The 18,432-nt window shown below is 38.6% G+C and overlaps 1 protein-coding gene across 1 annotated transcript in view; it reads right to left on the bottom strand.

Annotated features, from left to right (window-relative positions):
* The window catches only part of kitlga (kit ligand a), a 34,603-nt gene extending 16,611 nt beyond the window's left edge, over positions 1–17,992 (bottom strand). Inside the window, exon 1 of the mRNA XM_030731606.1 lies at positions 17,687–17,992. Within this exon, the coding sequence (XP_030587466.1) occupies positions 17,687–17,701 (15 nt within the window). The 5' untranslated portion in view covers positions 17,702–17,992. The remainder of the gene's footprint in view (positions 1–17,686) is intronic.
* Positions 17,993–18,432: the final 440 nt, after the last annotated feature.

The raw sequence follows: 18,432 nt of genomic DNA, 5'->3' as shown, positions 1-18,432 counted from the left end.
ATGGTTCAGGGTCACCTGATCCAGCCCCAACTATAAGCTTTAAACAGTACTGGTCAACAGTACTGAAAGCTACACTGAAGTCTAAATGAGGGCCAGTAAGAGCCCAGCCCAAAACACAGTGGTAACCTTGAATATGAACTTGCTCTTTGAATAAAGCTTTAGACTCTTTCACAATAAGCAGGATCAAGAGATCACATGTCTAATCAGGGACTTCAACCTACATAACAGGATTTTGTTATACAGGTTTGTGATGATCATTTTATTTTGCAGCAAGGTATTGTTGCACACACATTCATATCCGGTCCATCTACATTTATCTGCCAGTCTGGAGATCACATCAGTAATTTTCAAATCTTCAAAGCCACCAATATTTCTTCTGTTACTATATGCAAGTCACACTGAGCCACAACAGGAAGAGAGTGAAACAATGATCCACCAGTATCAGGAAATGCTAAAGGAAAAGAGCCATGCAAAAGGCAGATGGAATATAATTCAATTTGTCTTTAAATGGCAGAGTGGAATGATAAACAAGCAAATTTGCTGTACATTTTATAATTCATCAGTTATGCCTCAACCTCTGGCCATAAACCACATTTGCACAGCAAATGAGGGATCATGAAATCAGTTTTCCAGCTACAACTACAGCACAAGGTTGGGATTTTTCAGCAAAGCGAAACCTGACGTTTGCCACACAACACCTTGAACCAAACCACTGCTGATTTTTTCCTTAACATAATGGCCTGAAGAATGTGTGCACAGTGATGTTCATGGACCATACTGAACACATAGCAAATATATATTGTCTCCTCTGAACTGATGTCTAATGACCTGGCTGCCTCTTCACTGCTTTAGCATGGATTACATAGGGAAGCTTGTTACCTGACTGCATGTGGTTACAGGCGTATAATGCGCTCAGCAGCGTAGCATCCTTGTTTCAGGTATTGGGAAAGCTGCAACAATGCACCACCACTGACTTGTTTACATTATTTCATAGCTTCATGGGCATACTCATTATATTAAAGCAAAGTTTGTTTAGAAGATGATTTCTTATGTTAATTGGGTGGTTGCTGCTTATGCTCTCATTTCAAACAAACAGATGGGAAAAATGTCCCATCAATGCTAATCATGTTTGGACAAAAAAACAAACAAACAAAAAATACAAAAGAAGGCATATCATTATATCTGCCATCAGGCCAGTAAAGGGCTAAACTATCCCGCACCTCTGGACCACCTGTGACTGGTTTACTGTTATTAATCTCATAACTATTTGTAACCTTGTTATTTTTTTAAAATGCTAATAAAATCAAGTTAAAAAAATAAAATAAAACAAACACACAGCAGGAGAAGAGCCAGCTAAGGGTTTCCAGAAATTACATAATTTAAGGATTAAAACATAGCATTATTTAACATTTTCTTTTATTGACTGTCACTAGAATCAAATTATGTAATTCGCTTAAGCAAAAAAGAAAAAAAAAATAATGGCAGGACTCCCAGAGCTGGATTACCACAAAAGTATAATTAATTGTTCCTTTGCTCCAAGGCTGAGCTGTCTTCCTGGATTAGGAAAGCCACTCATATGTTACCGAGGTGCTGACAGAGGTAATAAAGGCCCGAATTGTAAACTCTTTAGTGAGGTTAGCAATTTGCATTCATATTCATTGTACTACTCTATATCACTTTGATTTGTATTCTGCAGAGGTTCAAGAGCAATAAAGCATTTCATTAAAAAGACAAAAACTGATTCAGTACCTGTTCAGATTTCTGCTGTCAGACCTTGTAATGCAAAACAGTCACTTGTTTCTATACTGTAACACTATGCTCTCATGTTCAGTACTACTGAATGGTTTTGTGATGAAATTTGCAGCTCTTAACTGACTTTTTGTGCTATTGCAAATTTACATTTAGGGTCAAAGTCATGATCAGACTGAAAGAGAAGCTAATTCTAAAAGGCAGCATAATTAAAATGAAGTAAATGGAACAATGCGCATGAACCTGAGGTGCAAGCAGAGTAATGAGAACTTATAAAGATAAAAGAAACAGCAGAAGCTTGTTTAGCTAAGAATGAAAGAAGCCTCCAAAGGAGGTTTAAAATCAGGATGCCAGGGCACCTTCCCTTTGAAGATTTCAATAGCTCTCTAGCTGGTAAAGGTTCTGGGGCATACCCAGAACTCCCTCACAAGACCATGTATCTCATGTGTCCTGGGATCTTCTCTAGAGTCATCATAAGCTGTTAGGGTTTTCAGCACAAGTTAATGTAACAACCAGTCATTATTCCTCATTCTATTATTAATCTATCAAAAACATACAGTACCAGTCAAAAATTTGTGCACAACATGATTCCTAGTGGAAGAGTCTCCAGAAACAGTCTCAGCATTGTGCACCCTGAGTTTGTTCCTGTGAGGGTGAAAACCTGATCCTGAACTGTATTCATGCTAATGTGGCTTGTGCACTGGAAGCACACTGGAGGAAAAATTAAAGGCAATAATCAATCAGTCTATGTAATTTTAGAGTTGGTGAATGAGTGCTTCAAAAACAAACACTGTAATACTAAATTGTATTCCTATAGTCATAGGCAATCATTTGTTGTTACAACAGTGCTAAATATGCTTGTTAATAGGTGGCTTCATGGATGATAGTTTTTCCCAGCACTACCCCGCCTAAGTTTTCATTGTTAAAAACAATATTTATTGCCACCATGCACGCATTAAACAAAATAAAGAAAAAGATCAAAACCTCCCTAGTGTGGTGCTCTGTGGGACAACACTGCAACAACATTTATATCCTTTTAAGTGTTTGAACTATTGCATGCTATTGTATGACTACTTGAAGAAACTCTTATAAAAGATGATGGGTATTTCTAAAGCTGTGTCTACAAATCATTTGCTGCATAATACTGTTGCAGCAACTTTTGTTTTACTAAAACAAGCTACAGTTACTGAAATGCAACTCTTCTAAATGTAGATAGCGTGGCTGTAATTTATGTACTTTGACATATTTAGTCTTGCAGTGCATGATAGTGGATACATTCCTAAGACTATCTGTGTCACCCGTGTAAAATGTTGTTTGCAACCATAATGTATGCTTTATATTATCATGAGGTTCCTAGCATATACAACATACTTTCACAATTTTATCTTATCATGAGCCAGATAAACAGAAATAGAACAACAGAATAGATGGAAACCATCTTGGTAAAATAATACACAGTGAAAAAACAAACATACTTGGAACATTTCTGGACCTTTCTACAAGTTCCACAAATGCTCCTGGATTCCCAACATAGCTCAGGCCAAACATATTAACAAACAACAAGGCTTCACATGGACAGCACTTTGACATACTTGAACTCAGTCATCTGAACATTTCCCTGGGACTGAGTGACCTTGAGACAGAAGACACAGCTGAACCGACAGCAGATTCAATTGTTTCCCCTGCGCAAAATGGCATTTCTCTGAGAGACACTTTACACTAAACTGCGACAGGAATGAAGAAAGCAACCACTTTTGTTTTTACAGTATCAGAATCAGTAAATAAAAGACTAAAAATCATTGAATGTTCATCCCTAACCCTCCAAACGAATCCCCTTTTCTCCCCTATTGTCAGGTGTATTACAGCTCTTGAGGCCTGCTGCAGACCTGCTTTCTGCTTTCATCATAATGATGCTGATAATGATTACCCCGTCTGATTTTCCATCACCACTTTGAACCCGATGCCCAATTAACTGAACAGACTCTCCAGACTACCGGGCTTGTGGCTCTCTTATCCACATAATCTCATAAAAGCAGAACACGGAACCTTGCATGACATTAGTCCACCATAGTAACACGCAGTCTGTTGTGTCAGATAGATGGGCATTTCTTATAATCTTTTGCCTACATTACTGTTTCGAATTTTGCCATTAGACATTAGATCCCATGTTTTGTAATGAGGATTAAAACAGACCAGATGACAAAAGGATGTGCAGGGAAAACACCAGCCTGCTGTTTCTGTCCAGATGTTGTCAAGTTGATCCAGTTAACTGAGGGTTTCCAATAAATACCTTACTTGGAATTTTTGAACCTTTGGAATATTTTTGGTTTGTTTTCTCTTTCTTTTATTTTCTTTAAAAGAATATATTAAAATACTACCAGCTGGTTTCAGCTCATCAGGAAGTACTGGAGTCACATTTGCATGTTAATATTTAACATCTTAGTGCAAAAACTGCACAGAAGAGAAGCTTCAATATTTTTCCTTGATTAAAAAACAAAAAACAAAGATATGGCTAAAGAGATTTATTGTCAGATACTTTGAGATCTCTGCTGAGGCTCCAATGAGTAAAACATAAAACAGCAGTTTCCACCAAATCCATTTCATATTAAAATATAACTATATTACTAAATTATTAAACTGAACAACAAATATACTACAATTGGGGGGGTTGTTCATGTGGATAACATGTAAATGCTGCTTTCTGCTCAAGTGCACAATTATAAATATAGAAGTAAACTCAAGTGGGGGATTTCCTGATAATGCAATATGTAGAACCAACCAAACCTTCTCTGGATCAACCCCTTGATTATCATGAATTAGAAAAAAATAAAATAAAATACCACACTGATCTTTAAGAAACTTTACAGATTTAATGTCTGAAGATTCAAACAGCAAAAACTGCTTCCTACAAATAAGAGTCTGTCAAGATTACAATCAATGCTTGTCTTGACATGGTAGCTGTCAGTTAGCTTGGCTTCAGGAAATATTTCCTTCCTGTTCAACCTGACAGTCCAGTGTAAAGGACATTTTGGTCTCCCCGAGTACAATATAGATAAACTCTTTTTCTATAATTTGATATCAGCTGAAATTTGAAGCAGAAAGATTAAAAGATGATATTTAAAAACAGTATTTTGATTGGATTATAGCTGGTGCAGAAGCCCTAAATTAAGGTATGGCAATTGAGTCACAAAATAAAACAATGTTATAAAACTGTAGTGGCTGTACACGAAGAGGAAACAGTGAATTTTATGTTGACATTGATTTAATGTGGATCTACAACATACCCAGTTTGTTATAAATGGGTTTGCTTGAATTGACTGGTGCATACCTACAAATAAACAGCTAAATATTTTGAAAGACTTTGAAGATAAAAATTACTCGTTCTGTTAAGCATGTCTAATGGCTAACTTTTTTAGTTTTTTTTAGTTAAAAAGATGTGATAACCTCACACAGAAAGGAGGCCGCCAGTGGCCACTTAATTATCAGTAGCTGAGATCAATTAAACTGCTATGGCCACAACAAACTAGTGATAGCTAATGACAGATTTTCAGAGAAATGGCTCATTTAATGAAGCATGAAAACAATTTTTGTTTTGTTTGCCATTAACCCTATAAACCCTATAATGTTAAACAGGCCCCCTGGAATTATCTTGTTGTTTTAGCTGTAAAAGTGACATGAAATGATGGTCACTGCTGAGTATTTGCTTACATCTCCTTTTTCAGGACTACTTTGTTCAACATCTGGTAGTTTTTTGCACATTTTGTACATAAATAAAAGATACAGAATTTTCAGTTTGAACTGTGAACTATAAAACACTGAACATCAACAAGTATGTGAACTTTGTGAGGAGTCCAGCTGTGAGGAACTTCTTTTTGGTTTCTGGTGGAACTCCAAAAAGCAGTTCCTCTCAAGCTGTAGACAAAGGCCTACGCTGCGCTTCTGACACTTCCAAACACACCACAGTAAAAGACACCCAAATGTTTTCTCCAGAGTTCCTAATATCACTAAATGCTCAGTTACTGCTTTCAGAAAATGCTGGAATTTTTTTTATTTTAAATTCGGTTCAAGAGTTAGTAGTAGAGAGTTAGTAGTAGTTTAAAAATGTGTTACAGTTTAGGGCCTATAGGGTTAAGCATATGTTGTTGAGAAAAACAGGAAACAAACAAACCTATTCAACTGTCTAATGAGACCTAATCTTTCCAGCATTTAGGTGGAAATGAGAGAACCCCTGCTGTGTTAAACAATAGGTTTCAGTGATGACTGTGCGCCAAATGTTTCATCCTTTTAACCAAACAGCATTAGCATATGATTGATCTGGAGTGGATTAAAGGTTTTAATGGTGAAAACACAAATAATGATCTAGCCAGGAAATTAAAGGTAATACAGAGGAAAAACCAATTCACAGGTGCTTTTTGGAGACAGTTACACATCTGCTGTTAAAGCCATTTTTTTCCAGTAATGAACCTTTCTAGACTTTTGCTGTATGAGACGACAGAATGGTGGCCAAATTACATTACTGTCTCTCAGACTTGTCCAAACATGTAAATGCAGAAATAAGACTCAATATGTTAACTTACTGGATACTTACTTACTGGACTATTACTTGAATACACAAGAAAACTCCTCAATTAACCCAGCCATAATAATAATTACAAAAAAAAAAAAAAATGCTATTCTTTAGAGATGCTGAACTAAACTATGAATGCTTATAATTGTGATCATGTTGTACTGTCTGTGTCTAGCAGGAAATCAGATCTAAATTTGAAAGGGGAAGAAGAACATAAAATGCTGCTGTGTGCTCTTTTTGTTAACTTGGAAAGGAAAAGAGATTGGAAAAAAATGTTTTATGATCCTTTTATAGTCCCTTTATATACCCAACTGTCAACAAACAGAAGGTTAAGACAGACTGGTTAACATGCACTAACTGGAGAAGGGGAAATTTGCCTGGACAACAAGGAAGAAAGTTGAGTTGTGTAACTGGGCATTTTTCAGATTCCGTTACAGATGTGGGTGATAGTATTTCATGCATTCTCACCCACAGTTCTGGTAATTCTTACTGTGTCTTCCTCATGAGTTGTATAAAATGCACAAACAGGTTTAAAAAAAAAAAAAAAAAAGCAAAAAGCAAAAAAAACAACCACATTTCATAAAAAAAAAGACTAAGTTATGATTCATTCTCAGATATGTAAATTAGTGATCCATAGCTGTCACTCTTATGTTAACCAGTTTATGATAGATCAATTTTTCAAATTCAGTCTAAATACTGTCTACTTTAAAATCACACAGGTAGATCAATGACTCTGCTGAAGGGCAGCTTGCACTTGAAGCTGTTACAAAGGAGTCTAACAGGAACCAGGAAGTATGAGTCCATTTACATGTTATGTTACGGAGCAGTGAATTCAATGATGACTGAGATAGAGGTACAGAAAATGCTGCTCAGATAGCAAATGTTCTTCCTTCAGGCAGCAAGAATCACTTTCTGTTGCATAATGAACAGTAAAATTACTCTTTTTTTATCAGTTTTTAAAAGATTTAAGTTTCAAATTTGTTTTTAGTTTAAGTGGTGTGATCGAGAGTGCTCCATTGAGTGACTATGTTAATCGCATCATCAGATCTGTGGCCATATGTTCTGGCCATTTGTGCAAAGAGAGAAGCTGAGCTGTCAACTGATCACCACCTGGTGGTAAGTGGGATCAGGTGGCAGTTCGGGAGACCTGGCACACCTAAATGTATAGTGAGGGTGGCTGGGAACACCTGGCAGTGGTCCCAGTCCACAAGACCTTCAAGTCACACCTCCACAACAGCATTCAGAGGGAGGCTGAGGACATCGAGTCCAAATGGACCATGTTTCACGCCTTCATTATTGAGGCTGCCACACAGAGCTTCGGCTGCAAAGTGGTTGGTGCCTGTCGTGGTGGTAATTCCCAAACCCCAAACATGGTGGTCTCTGGAGGTGAAGGCAACATCAAGCTAAAGGAAGAGTATTATTGGGCTTGTTTAGCTTGTGGGACTTTAGGACCACCTTGACTGGATTCTGGCAAACAGTTGCCTCAGGAGGGGAAAGCAATGCCCTACTTACATGCGTATAGAGTGGGTGGGGCACTGCTGATTTCAACTCGAGGACCTCTTTAATTCCACTGACATGCCATCTGTATAGGCAGTAGAGTCTGAGGATGAGGCTGGTGACTTGCCCATCACTGTGGTGAGGTCACTGAGGTAGTTAAAACTAGTCCTTGGTTGCAGGACCTCTGGGGAGAATGAGATTCACCCCGAGTTCCTGAAGGCTCTGAATGTTGTAGGGCTGTCTTGGTTGACACGCCTCTGCAACAATGCTTTGAGATTTGGGGTGGTGGTTCCCATCTTCAAGAACAGGGAACAGAGGGTGTGTTCCAACTATCTGGCATCACACTCCTCAGCCTCCCCATGAAGGTCTATGCCAAGGTGCTAGAAATAGCATTCATCTGTGAGTCAAATCTCAGATTCAAGAGAAACAATCCTATTGTTGTCCAGGTAATAGAATGCTGGAGTACCTCTTTGAATATCTCAAGGATATTCGAGTGTTTGTGGAAGTTTGCCCATCCAGTCTAAATTTGTTTTTGTGGACCTGGAGAAGGCATTCAACCACGTCCCTTGGGGTGTCCTGTAGAAATATGGGGTGTCTGGCCTGTTATGAGCCATTCAGTCCCTTTACATCCAAAGCTACCACATTTTCACATAGACAGCCATTATGAGCAAGACCACTCGAGGACCTCTTTAATCCCACTGACATACCATCTGTATGCACTTTGCTTCCTTTTATCTGTTATGAACAGATACAAAGCAGCAAGTTCAACCCAACCTAATTCAAGGCTGTGAACATCGCATTGCATTTCTTGTGCAATACACACCTTGCAGTGAAATGGTGGTGGATAACTTTACATCAAGACAGCAGAGTCACGCTCTTCTGCTGCTTGTGTCACACGTTACTTGGATCCAGACCAGCTAGTTTATGGTGCTGGAATGGAACCCATTTTTCAGCTGAGCACCGAGTGAGTTCGAGGTAGAAAAAGTGCTGAATGGTTTGAGTACTTGGTACTGGCACTGTGTCAGTGGAAGGGGCAAGCGGAAGCTTGGTCTGCATTGCCAACAATAAATCAGACCTATTTACAGTGGGTGTTGGACTGCTAGGGCTGCCCTTTATCATTTAAGGGCACCTCTTGGGTGAGGTGTTCCAGGCATGTCCTACTGGGAAAAGGTCCCTGGGCAGACCCAGGACACACTAGAGAGATTATATCACTCGGCTGGGCTGAGGGTGCTTTTGTGTTTTCCTGGATATGCTGGAGGAGGTGGCTGGGGAGGAGTTCTGCGTTTCTCTGCTTGAGCTGCTGCAACTCAGCCTCAGATAAGTGGAAGAAAATGGATGTTTTTTTAAACATGAAAACATGTTGGCTTCTTTTGTTTAAAAAAAAAAAATCCTGTGTGGTTTAGATTTGGTTTGGTTGGTAACCACTGAAAATAACGTGACACAAATGATATCACTATATCACTACCTGGTCCAGACAAAATGTATAGGAAACACAACCTGCTTCTATTCTTAGAAAGTTGAAGGTGGCATACTCAATCAAGATGTAAGCTACAACAATGAATATAGTATTTTTTTTCTGGTTTTTGTGTTAGATATAATCAGGCCCCATCTTATCACTAAGAAGTCATAGTACCATATCACCCCAACAGAGCACTTCACTCTCAGACTGCTGGCTTACTTGTGGTTCCTAGGATACTTAAGAGTAGAATGATGGGAGGCAGAGCTGTTTTTTTTGGGGTGGGGGGTGGGGGCATGATGCACTGACTGTTTATTTTCATTCACCTCTTTTTAACTCTGTTTATACCCCACTGTGCGTTTATGTTAGTTGTTATCTCTTCCACAGCATGTCTTTTGTCCTGTCTCTCTCCCCTCAGCGGTCACTGAGGGGAGAGCAGATGACTGGCCCTCCCTGAGCCTGGTTCTGCCAGAGGTTTCTTCCTATTAAAAAGGGGTTTTTCCTTCCCATTGTCGCCAAGTGCTTCCTCATAGGGAGTCGTTTTGACTGCTGGGTTTTCTCTGTAATTGTTGCAGGGTCTTTACCTTACAATATGAAGTGCCTTGAGGCGATTGTTGTGATTTGGCGCTATATAAATAAAATGGAATTGAATATAGTGGAGCTGGAAGTTGCAAATTTTTAGAACAGGTTTAGTAACACTGGCATGTTTTCAGGATCAATACCTACATCTTAAAACTGCTTAAATGACCACTGCACAAAACAGCATGTGGACAGCGTGGTCAGATTTTTTTCTGGCAAATTCTGAAGAAATAATGTAAATATGGATTTTCTCAGCTTTCTTTCTGAATAGTATATGGGGACTAAATGGCATTAGATGCCACAGGAGTTGATTAAATGTTAAATAGTAAATTGACTGGTTCTTTTTATAGCTCTTTTCTACTCTACTTGAACACTCAGAGCACTTTATACAACGTGCCTCATTCATACAAGCACTTCAGTAACTTGCCCAAGGATACTTTGGCATGCAGACTGGAGCTGCTAGGGATAAAACCACCAACCTTCTGATTTGTAGGTAACCTGCTCGTCAGCCATATTACATGCCAGCATGACACGTGAAACGTTATTTTAAAATGTGGCCTGCAGTTTACATGCCATGTCATAATATCTGGCTGTGTTGTTTCCTGGCACCTGTAGGGGCACTCATTTTGGAAACCTTCATATGGGTTGTATAGGAACAAATGACTGATCGTTCAGATTGGAGGACATGTTTAAGGATTTATTCATTCTCTAATTTACAAGTGTTTTTTTGAGTAAAGTACAATGTTTATTTTTGCTGCATATTTTCGAGGTTGCTCGTTTTGGTATTCACAGTAGTGAAACTAAGTTTTTTTTAAAAGTGAGATTTAAAAAATAGCTTGGGGCTTAAAATGGTTGCAGAAAGAACGTTAAATTCACAAAACCAGATGCATTAAAGCTGACAACAAGTGAAAGTGACAGCCCTTGAACCACAATTTAAGTTTACCACAGCCTTAAAGTAAAGCAAATATGACAAAATCCAACCATACTTCATTAATCTTTCCCAAACTGCTCGGATGACTAACATTGATTTTATAGTCTGTGTCAATTATCCTAACTGATGAAACAGAAACTGCAACTTGCAAGCTAATACATCAGAAACATGAGGGGAAAAAAAGGAGTACCATCTTAATTCCCTCAGGAAACTGTTATGAATCAGATGTATACCAGGGATGATGGGATGACTTTGCGCTTGTAAAAATATCTGAAGGGCCTGTATTCATAAGGGACATTGAGTTTCCCCTAATTATGTGATTCTTAGGCAAAATGCCATTCTTGACTGAAGAAAGGAGGTCCTTAAAAGAGCATGGACGCATAGTTGTGCAGCAACAATATGATTAGTGTGTTATATACATTAGATGTTTCTTCACAGAAAAGATGCAATAATCCACAATTTGTTTCAGGTGTCATGATCCCCACCAGATGACGTGTCTTCACTTATTCTATGAATGCTTTTTCTGAAAAGAACCGAAGCCATATTAACTAAAAGTTCTGCTTTTATGCAACTACATACTAAATCAACAGATAAATTTAGTTTGCAGGCAACAGCTTATAATTTCAGAATTGTGAAGTGTAAGTTTTTTAGGACAAAACGACAGGCAAGCTAAATGTTTACTTTCAACAAAAATTGTACATGGGTTGAAACTAAAGCTCGTGGAGATGCTTAAAATGATATTATAAATACTCTTATTTCTAAATGTGAACCTTTCAAGGACTGACTGAAGCAGACTTCTTTGACTTTGCCCGACAGTATTAAATATACTTGGCACAGAAAGTAAAGAAACTTGTGTTTGGTTGTTTTAACAATGCTTCATGGTTTAAAAAAAAAAATCTTTAGCTAGCCTTTGTATTTACCCTCATATTTGTAAGGAAAATCCATTTGTGGGTTGAGCAGCAGATTTGAGTTTGTAGGCTACACCAATGAAAATCTTTTCTGCCAATGCCAAACAGCTTATTCTGCTGCTGTCTCTTGTTTTGAGCTTCTGCTACCCCAGGTGCTGATAATCAGGGTTGTCAAAGCAATCTCAATACAAAGATATTAAGATGAGATTCTGCAACCAGTTGCAATCCCATATCTCAACAGTCTGGGACTGAATTCTATCCTCCAAAATGACAAAGCTCACCCCCACAGAGCAGGGTTCACCAGAGACTACCTCCAGAATTTGGTAGTGGAGGGAATGGAATGGCCTACCTGCAGTCCTGACCTCAATGCCATTGAACAGTTGTGGGATCAGCTTGGGTATACTGTTCATGCCAGAGTGAACAATACTTGCTGACTTGCGGCAAATACGATGTAGAGAAGCAAATGAGGAGAAGGTACCAGGCTGTTGTGACTGTGTATGGTTCTTCCACATGCTACTGAGGCCCTTGTTTGCTAAATGAATACATTGTTAAATTGCCAATATGTCTTGTTTCAGACTTCAATCATCCAATCCAATAAATGACACCAAACAAGAGTCAACAGCTGTCAATAACCTCTTTGGCATTGGCAGAAAATTTTTCAGAGGTGCAGCCCACATACTCAAATCTGCTGCTCAACCCACAAATGCATTTTCTTTAGAAATGAGGCACCATTTGAGGAGAAATAAACAGGCTTTCCAATGGTATATGATTTATTGCCAAGAAGCATTGTTGCAAAGAAATAATCGACCAATCGATCCTTACTTTTTGTGCTAAGTTTAGATTAAAGAAAGTGAAGAACGGAGAGGTTCCTACATTAAGAAGCACTGGGTGTCCATAGCTGACTCACATTCTGCACTTTTGGATGTGGTTTTAGCCAAGAGACAAACACTTTGCACTGTAGGAACAGGTCTATATTTCAATAGATTTACAGAGTCTGTGCTGGTGAAGGCAGAAAACATTCATCTTTTAGTAATATTTCACAAAAAATTAAATGTTGTTTTAAAATGTTATGCAATGCTTTCAAATTCTCTGACTGTACAAACGGGGAGATCATCCAAGCTTTGTCATCTTTAACGACATAAAGCAGAGCAAAACGAGAAAATCCTCTTTGGGAAGCTACAACCAGCAAATATTTATCTTTCTTCTTTTTTTTTCCTTTCTCTATTATTTACTGATCATGCTTAGAAATCAGTTATTTAAAGAAGAAACTTAGATACAGTAATGTCTCCCTAAGCAGTTATTCAAACTGAACTCCTTGGTGAGAAAAACTGCGACTAATAAATCCTTCAAGGGCATACATAGTGCATCAGTTCTACACTTACCTCTTCAATAGATCATACTGAAAAGCAAATCGGAAGCAAACTGCGACAGATTTTTGGATTTCCAAGAGAAAAAAAAAAAGTTGCCATCTTAAGTGCTGCAAACTGCTTCTGACAAATACATCTCTGTATTTTCTGCTTCAGACGTCCTGCCAATCTACAGAACAAACCCATGTGCTTGGCTCTGGTCATGTACCTCTTCCTTGTGATGGCAATTTCCCCAATAATGTTTGCATTCACATGATATCAAGTCACAGCGCCTTTTGTACAGAGAGCTACCCGAGGTTTGATAAATTGTTGAACTGATCCAACCAGTCATTTCAGGCTTATGCATCAGTTAGAAAAAACCCTGCAGGAATTCCTAACTGACAGAACTCAGCATGCAGTGGTTAATGGATCAGAGTTCTATAAACACTGTTTTTTAAACTTTCAAGAGTTCTTCAAGTGTGTTTTCTTTCTCCTTTCTGGATTTATGAGTAAATTATGAAATCTCTTCTGCACTCTTGCAGAAAGACAAACGTACTTAAGGTCATCTGACACAATTTAGAAGAGGACTGCAAGACAAAAATCTGTACGGTTTTGTGTTCCAGACCTCACAATAGTCAACAAGGATTTCCAAGCAGCTATAGCTGCAGTTTGCAGCTTTCTTGCAAAAATACTGCACTCCAAGACACGCGCCCTTTACGGCAGCATTAGGTTAGATGGAGCATAAAAACAGGCCCTTTGGTGAATGTGGGACAGCACAGCGAATGTCCTGTTCCTGCAAAAATAAGACATCAAACGCTCAGACACGAGGCCTGGGCTCTGTGACAGGAGAAAATCCTGTAATTCAATCCAGATTTGCAGTGTTGCTTTTATGGTGTTGCTTTACAAATCTTTTTTCCACAAGGGCAAAGTCACCATTTAAGACCATTATTACACAAAACTATAGAACAAAATATAAACTTTGTGGGGAAAAAAAATTCCCATTAGCTGATCATGGGTTTGGTAGTCATCTCATTAGCTGTATGTTAGCTGTATGGTCTTTATAGGTAGGGGAAATCATTTTAAAAGAGCAAGCTTTTTTGGCTCTGGCAATATGTGGTTCCTCAAAAAAAAAAAAAAAGAAAAAAAAAAAAGGGGGGGGGGAATTCTAGGAAGTACTGAATCCCCCCCAATCTGCTTTAATTTTCACAGTTGCCAGACTGTGCAAGCTTTGTCTGCTAAAACATTGCTTTTGGCTATTTCCTCTTCTTCACAAAAGACCTTAAAATTGGCCCTTCAATTCTGTGAATGTCCCCCGATTGAGATTTGATTTCAGTATATTATCATGAGATTAAAAAATGTTTGCAATACCAGATTTTAAGCACTAATATTTTCACATGAAGCTATTCAAGTTATACTCAGTCAATTATTCAAGCTATTCCCACAGGGCATAAAAACAAATTGCGTAACAAACCCAAGTTAATTTCATTTTCACCAATAACATGTGATCCTTAAGATGAATGAACCCATCCAAACCAAGCAACTGTGAGTCAGGTGGGTCAATCATCACAAGGTAGAGACCAGAATGCAGATTAACTGGTTAATCCTTGCTCGGAAATAAATCAAAAACCATAGAACTTTATTTTAAACTGAAAATGATTCAGAGTGTGTTATAGATAAATGTGCGTGAATTTATATCCAATAAACCTATTCAATTTCATGTTGAAACTATTAAATAAAGAAATAAATTGGCTGTGATGAATATCATTTACAACAAAGCAAGTAACGTGTGGAGAGATATGCAGCCAGGCATGGGCTGTGATTAAATCATGAGTCATAGGGTCTATTTGATATGCAGCACTGACAAACAAAAAACACTCATCAGTAGTGTGAGCTGCTTATGTATTTAACAAGAGGGCATTAGCCAACTTCACTGGCAGCATAACTGGGAATTTTACTGGTTTTCATAGGTGGCATAAATTCCCTCTGGGAGCTGATGTTAATGAATGTGACAGAACTCACTTAGCCAGTGAAAACCAGTGCTGACTTTAAAATGGTCTAATGTGGTTTCTAAGGAGTCATAATATCAACTTTATAAGAACTAAATATGTCACGAAACAGCAGCAACACCTCATTATACATTGGATAGATTTACACACCCCAGCATGCTGGCTATAATTTAATGTCTTGTGTTTCTTTTCCTGCTATTAATGCAATCTCATTGTTCTCTAATTCATTCAGTTGTGATTACTGGAGCGTGTCATTCTGACACATTAACACCTACTTTGCTGCAACGCCTACCTGCTGTATGCCTTCTAGAACATGAGATAATAAATCTAATTATTCACAGTGGCCTGTCATTTGATTTTATAATTAGTCTTCAACTCAGAACTTGAAGTTTATGTTTCCTGCACATCAATAAGGAAAAAAAAAAAAAAAAAAAGTTTACTTGAGGGATTCTATTGCGTGCTGATTCTCAGCAGGCCAGAGGCCACAACAATAAAGTAGAAGTAAACTGAGCCTCGATTATGTGAGCTGTGGGCCTTTACAGTTTGTGCTGGACTTGACTCATCCAGCCAAACCATGTGTGCATCTAAATTTTCCTGGTGCTAAAATACTCCAGTGCCCCATTACCTGCCTTGTGTCACTTCTTCTAGATTTAAAAATTTCAATATGGGAAAACAGCACAGTCAGAATACAACCAGCAGGCTGTATATCATCACAGAGATCTGATTTTGGGGAGCAGTCAGTTGACAAGATGTGCCAAATGTTACTTGTTTGAAACCTTGGCTGGAATTACTGTCATCATTTACACGATGCCTCTCAAAACCTCACACAGCCCAAAGTCCTGGGTGGCTGGCATCAGAAAACTAGCGCTCCCTACTGGCACTAAATGTTCTGTGATGATGTGATGCAACAAGCATGCACTCATGCTTATTTCCTCACATCTTGAGTGCCATAAAAATATCTCTTTTATTTTGTCTTCTACTTCTGATGAAAGTAACACACCTCAAGCTGTGACAATATGTATACATGTCTAATAGATGAATGGTGTCCTTTAATGCACAAGCAACACAGCACAACTTACTGGATAACATCATTAAAAAAAGAATAAAGGAAACTGCTCAGAATGATTAAGTGCAGCAGACATGCCCATCCTTAGTCTGTGAAACTTCAAAGACTTTCCTTATGCATGCACACACACACATTAATGTTTCATGTCCTTTTATTTATTTTTTAAAATCTGATTTAGTCATTAATATGGGCTTAAGCTGCCAAGCAGACTGAGGCAGAGATTAGTCAAAAACCTGAAATGCACAGGGTTCAGTTACACAGCCTGGGGATGAGATTTAGGTTAAACCTTCCTATGTTTAGTTTAGCCAACAGGCACAGTACACACATACAGAAATGAAATGCTTTCTGTTTAAGGTAGCATGCTTCCACAAATTAAGACATAGGCATGGTTTCAAACAAGGGAAAATACATTTTTATTAAAAAAATATTTTAAGTACTTGGTTGCCCTGACTTAAGGACCTTCTGGTATAGATATGGAGACTAAAATCTTTCATCTCGGGAATATAAATGACAGCTTGGTAAAATGCCGAAATTATACTGAAATTCATTCATTTGCCAAAATAGTGGTGTTGCTAAACTGTGCATTTAGTCTTCCGCTTGTAGCCTATGTTTTTCGATCAGCCAAGTCTCAGATGCACTGTGGGGCATGGAGAGCTTGAACTGGCCGAGCAGCGCACTTAAAACAAGTTGATGAATAACCTGCGTTACACGGAAAAGCGGTATATGAAAGAGCAGATGGATTACCAGAACACAAGCAAAAAGCTACTGATATATACAGACAGAGAAATGCAGTGACATCCTATCCTACATTGCACCTGATTAACCCCGGCCTAATTTACCTGCTCATGATTTGTGTCAGTCTGCAGAGTTGGATGAATTGTGGCGGAGGCCTAGATACCAAGCGCTGTAATTCTTAAAGCATCAAATTCTCAGAAAACAAGCTTTTTTTATTCAAACCACATCTCAAATGAAAACCTATCAATTTATGACTGTGTGCTGCAGTGATCATATAAACTCTAGTCTACAGGATGAAAAAGTTACTTCGCCATCCCGCGCTACACACGCCAGTGCAATCATTTTAATAATTAACACTGGATATGTGACAGTTACGCAAACCACTGTCACTTCAGCCATCTGTGAGGGTGGCGCGGTTGAACTTATTAGCAGGGGTGGCATGGGGACGCTGCTCTTCCAGCGAAATGGGAAAGACATACATGTGCCGCACCCTACATAAATTAGTGTGCACAGGTGGATTATTTTAGCAAACATGAAATTGAGGAGGAAATTTGCCACTTTTCAATCAGATGAAGCCACACCACAGGAAAGGAAGCGCGACCCAGTCGATTTGATCCCGCTGCCACTTAAAGCTCATCATTAGTCCAAAACACGTCCCCTGGATTTATTAATAAAATATGATGCCAACTGGTTAAAAGTAAAAAAAAAAAAAAAAAAAACGTCAGATCTAAGCGGTTTTCCGGTTACTCGAGAGCAGCAGAAAGAAGTCCCGCTGCCTCGTAAGCCGCAGCTTAAACTATTTATTCCCGCAAACCAACAAACAGGCAAACAAAAACACCCACTTACTTTTGACTTCTTCATATGGAATGGCAGGAGTAAATCCAGTGTGTCCGAAAGCCTATTTTATTTTACTTCTACGGGGAGGAAAGGGGTTGTCATCATCCTGTGTGCACATATCCAATGCCTAAGTCAACAGTATCCAAAAGGAGGAGAAAAACGCCCAAAGGAGAAGAACAGCAAAACAACGTGATATTTAACTTTAAATTTTTGCAGCCTCTAGGCTACTAATGAGTGGCATTTAACCCAGCTATCTACCACATAGATCCAGACGCTGAGCGCTTACAAGACAGGAGCGGGACAACGCGCAGAGGGAGGGAGTTAAGCCTTTATAATGATACGTAAAAAAAAAAAAAAAAAAAAAAAAAGAGCCGCCCTCTGACGCTGTGTGAAGGTGCTGTCCAAAACCACTACTGCTACTATAAACATATCTGGTATGAAAAAAGGCTCATGGCTTCCGTAAGCTGATTGCTCAATAGGGAGATTCTTGAGTGCTAAATTGCATTTATTTTTACGCTTCAGGACACTTGAAGCGTTGCTTGGCCTTTTCCAGTGTTAATAATATAATGGCAATAGTAATTATTGCACGAAAACTTCAAATGAGTTACCTTTATTGGAAAGTATAAAAGCAAATACACTTAGCAAAACATTTATTTCTGCTGTTTTGTAACTTGAATCGATCTCCCGCTGTCAGTGTGTCACGTTATGCAGACGTCGCATTGCTCCCACCCTGCAGCTTCCAGAACGCACTTTTG

This window comes from Archocentrus centrarchus, chromosome 6 (assembly GCF_007364275.1).
Source record: "Archocentrus centrarchus isolate MPI-CPG fArcCen1 chromosome 6, fArcCen1, whole genome shotgun sequence".
Taxonomy (NCBI): Eukaryota; Metazoa; Chordata; class Actinopteri; order Cichliformes; family Cichlidae; genus Archocentrus; species Archocentrus centrarchus.
This window is presented reverse-complemented; position numbering and strand designations above follow the sequence as displayed.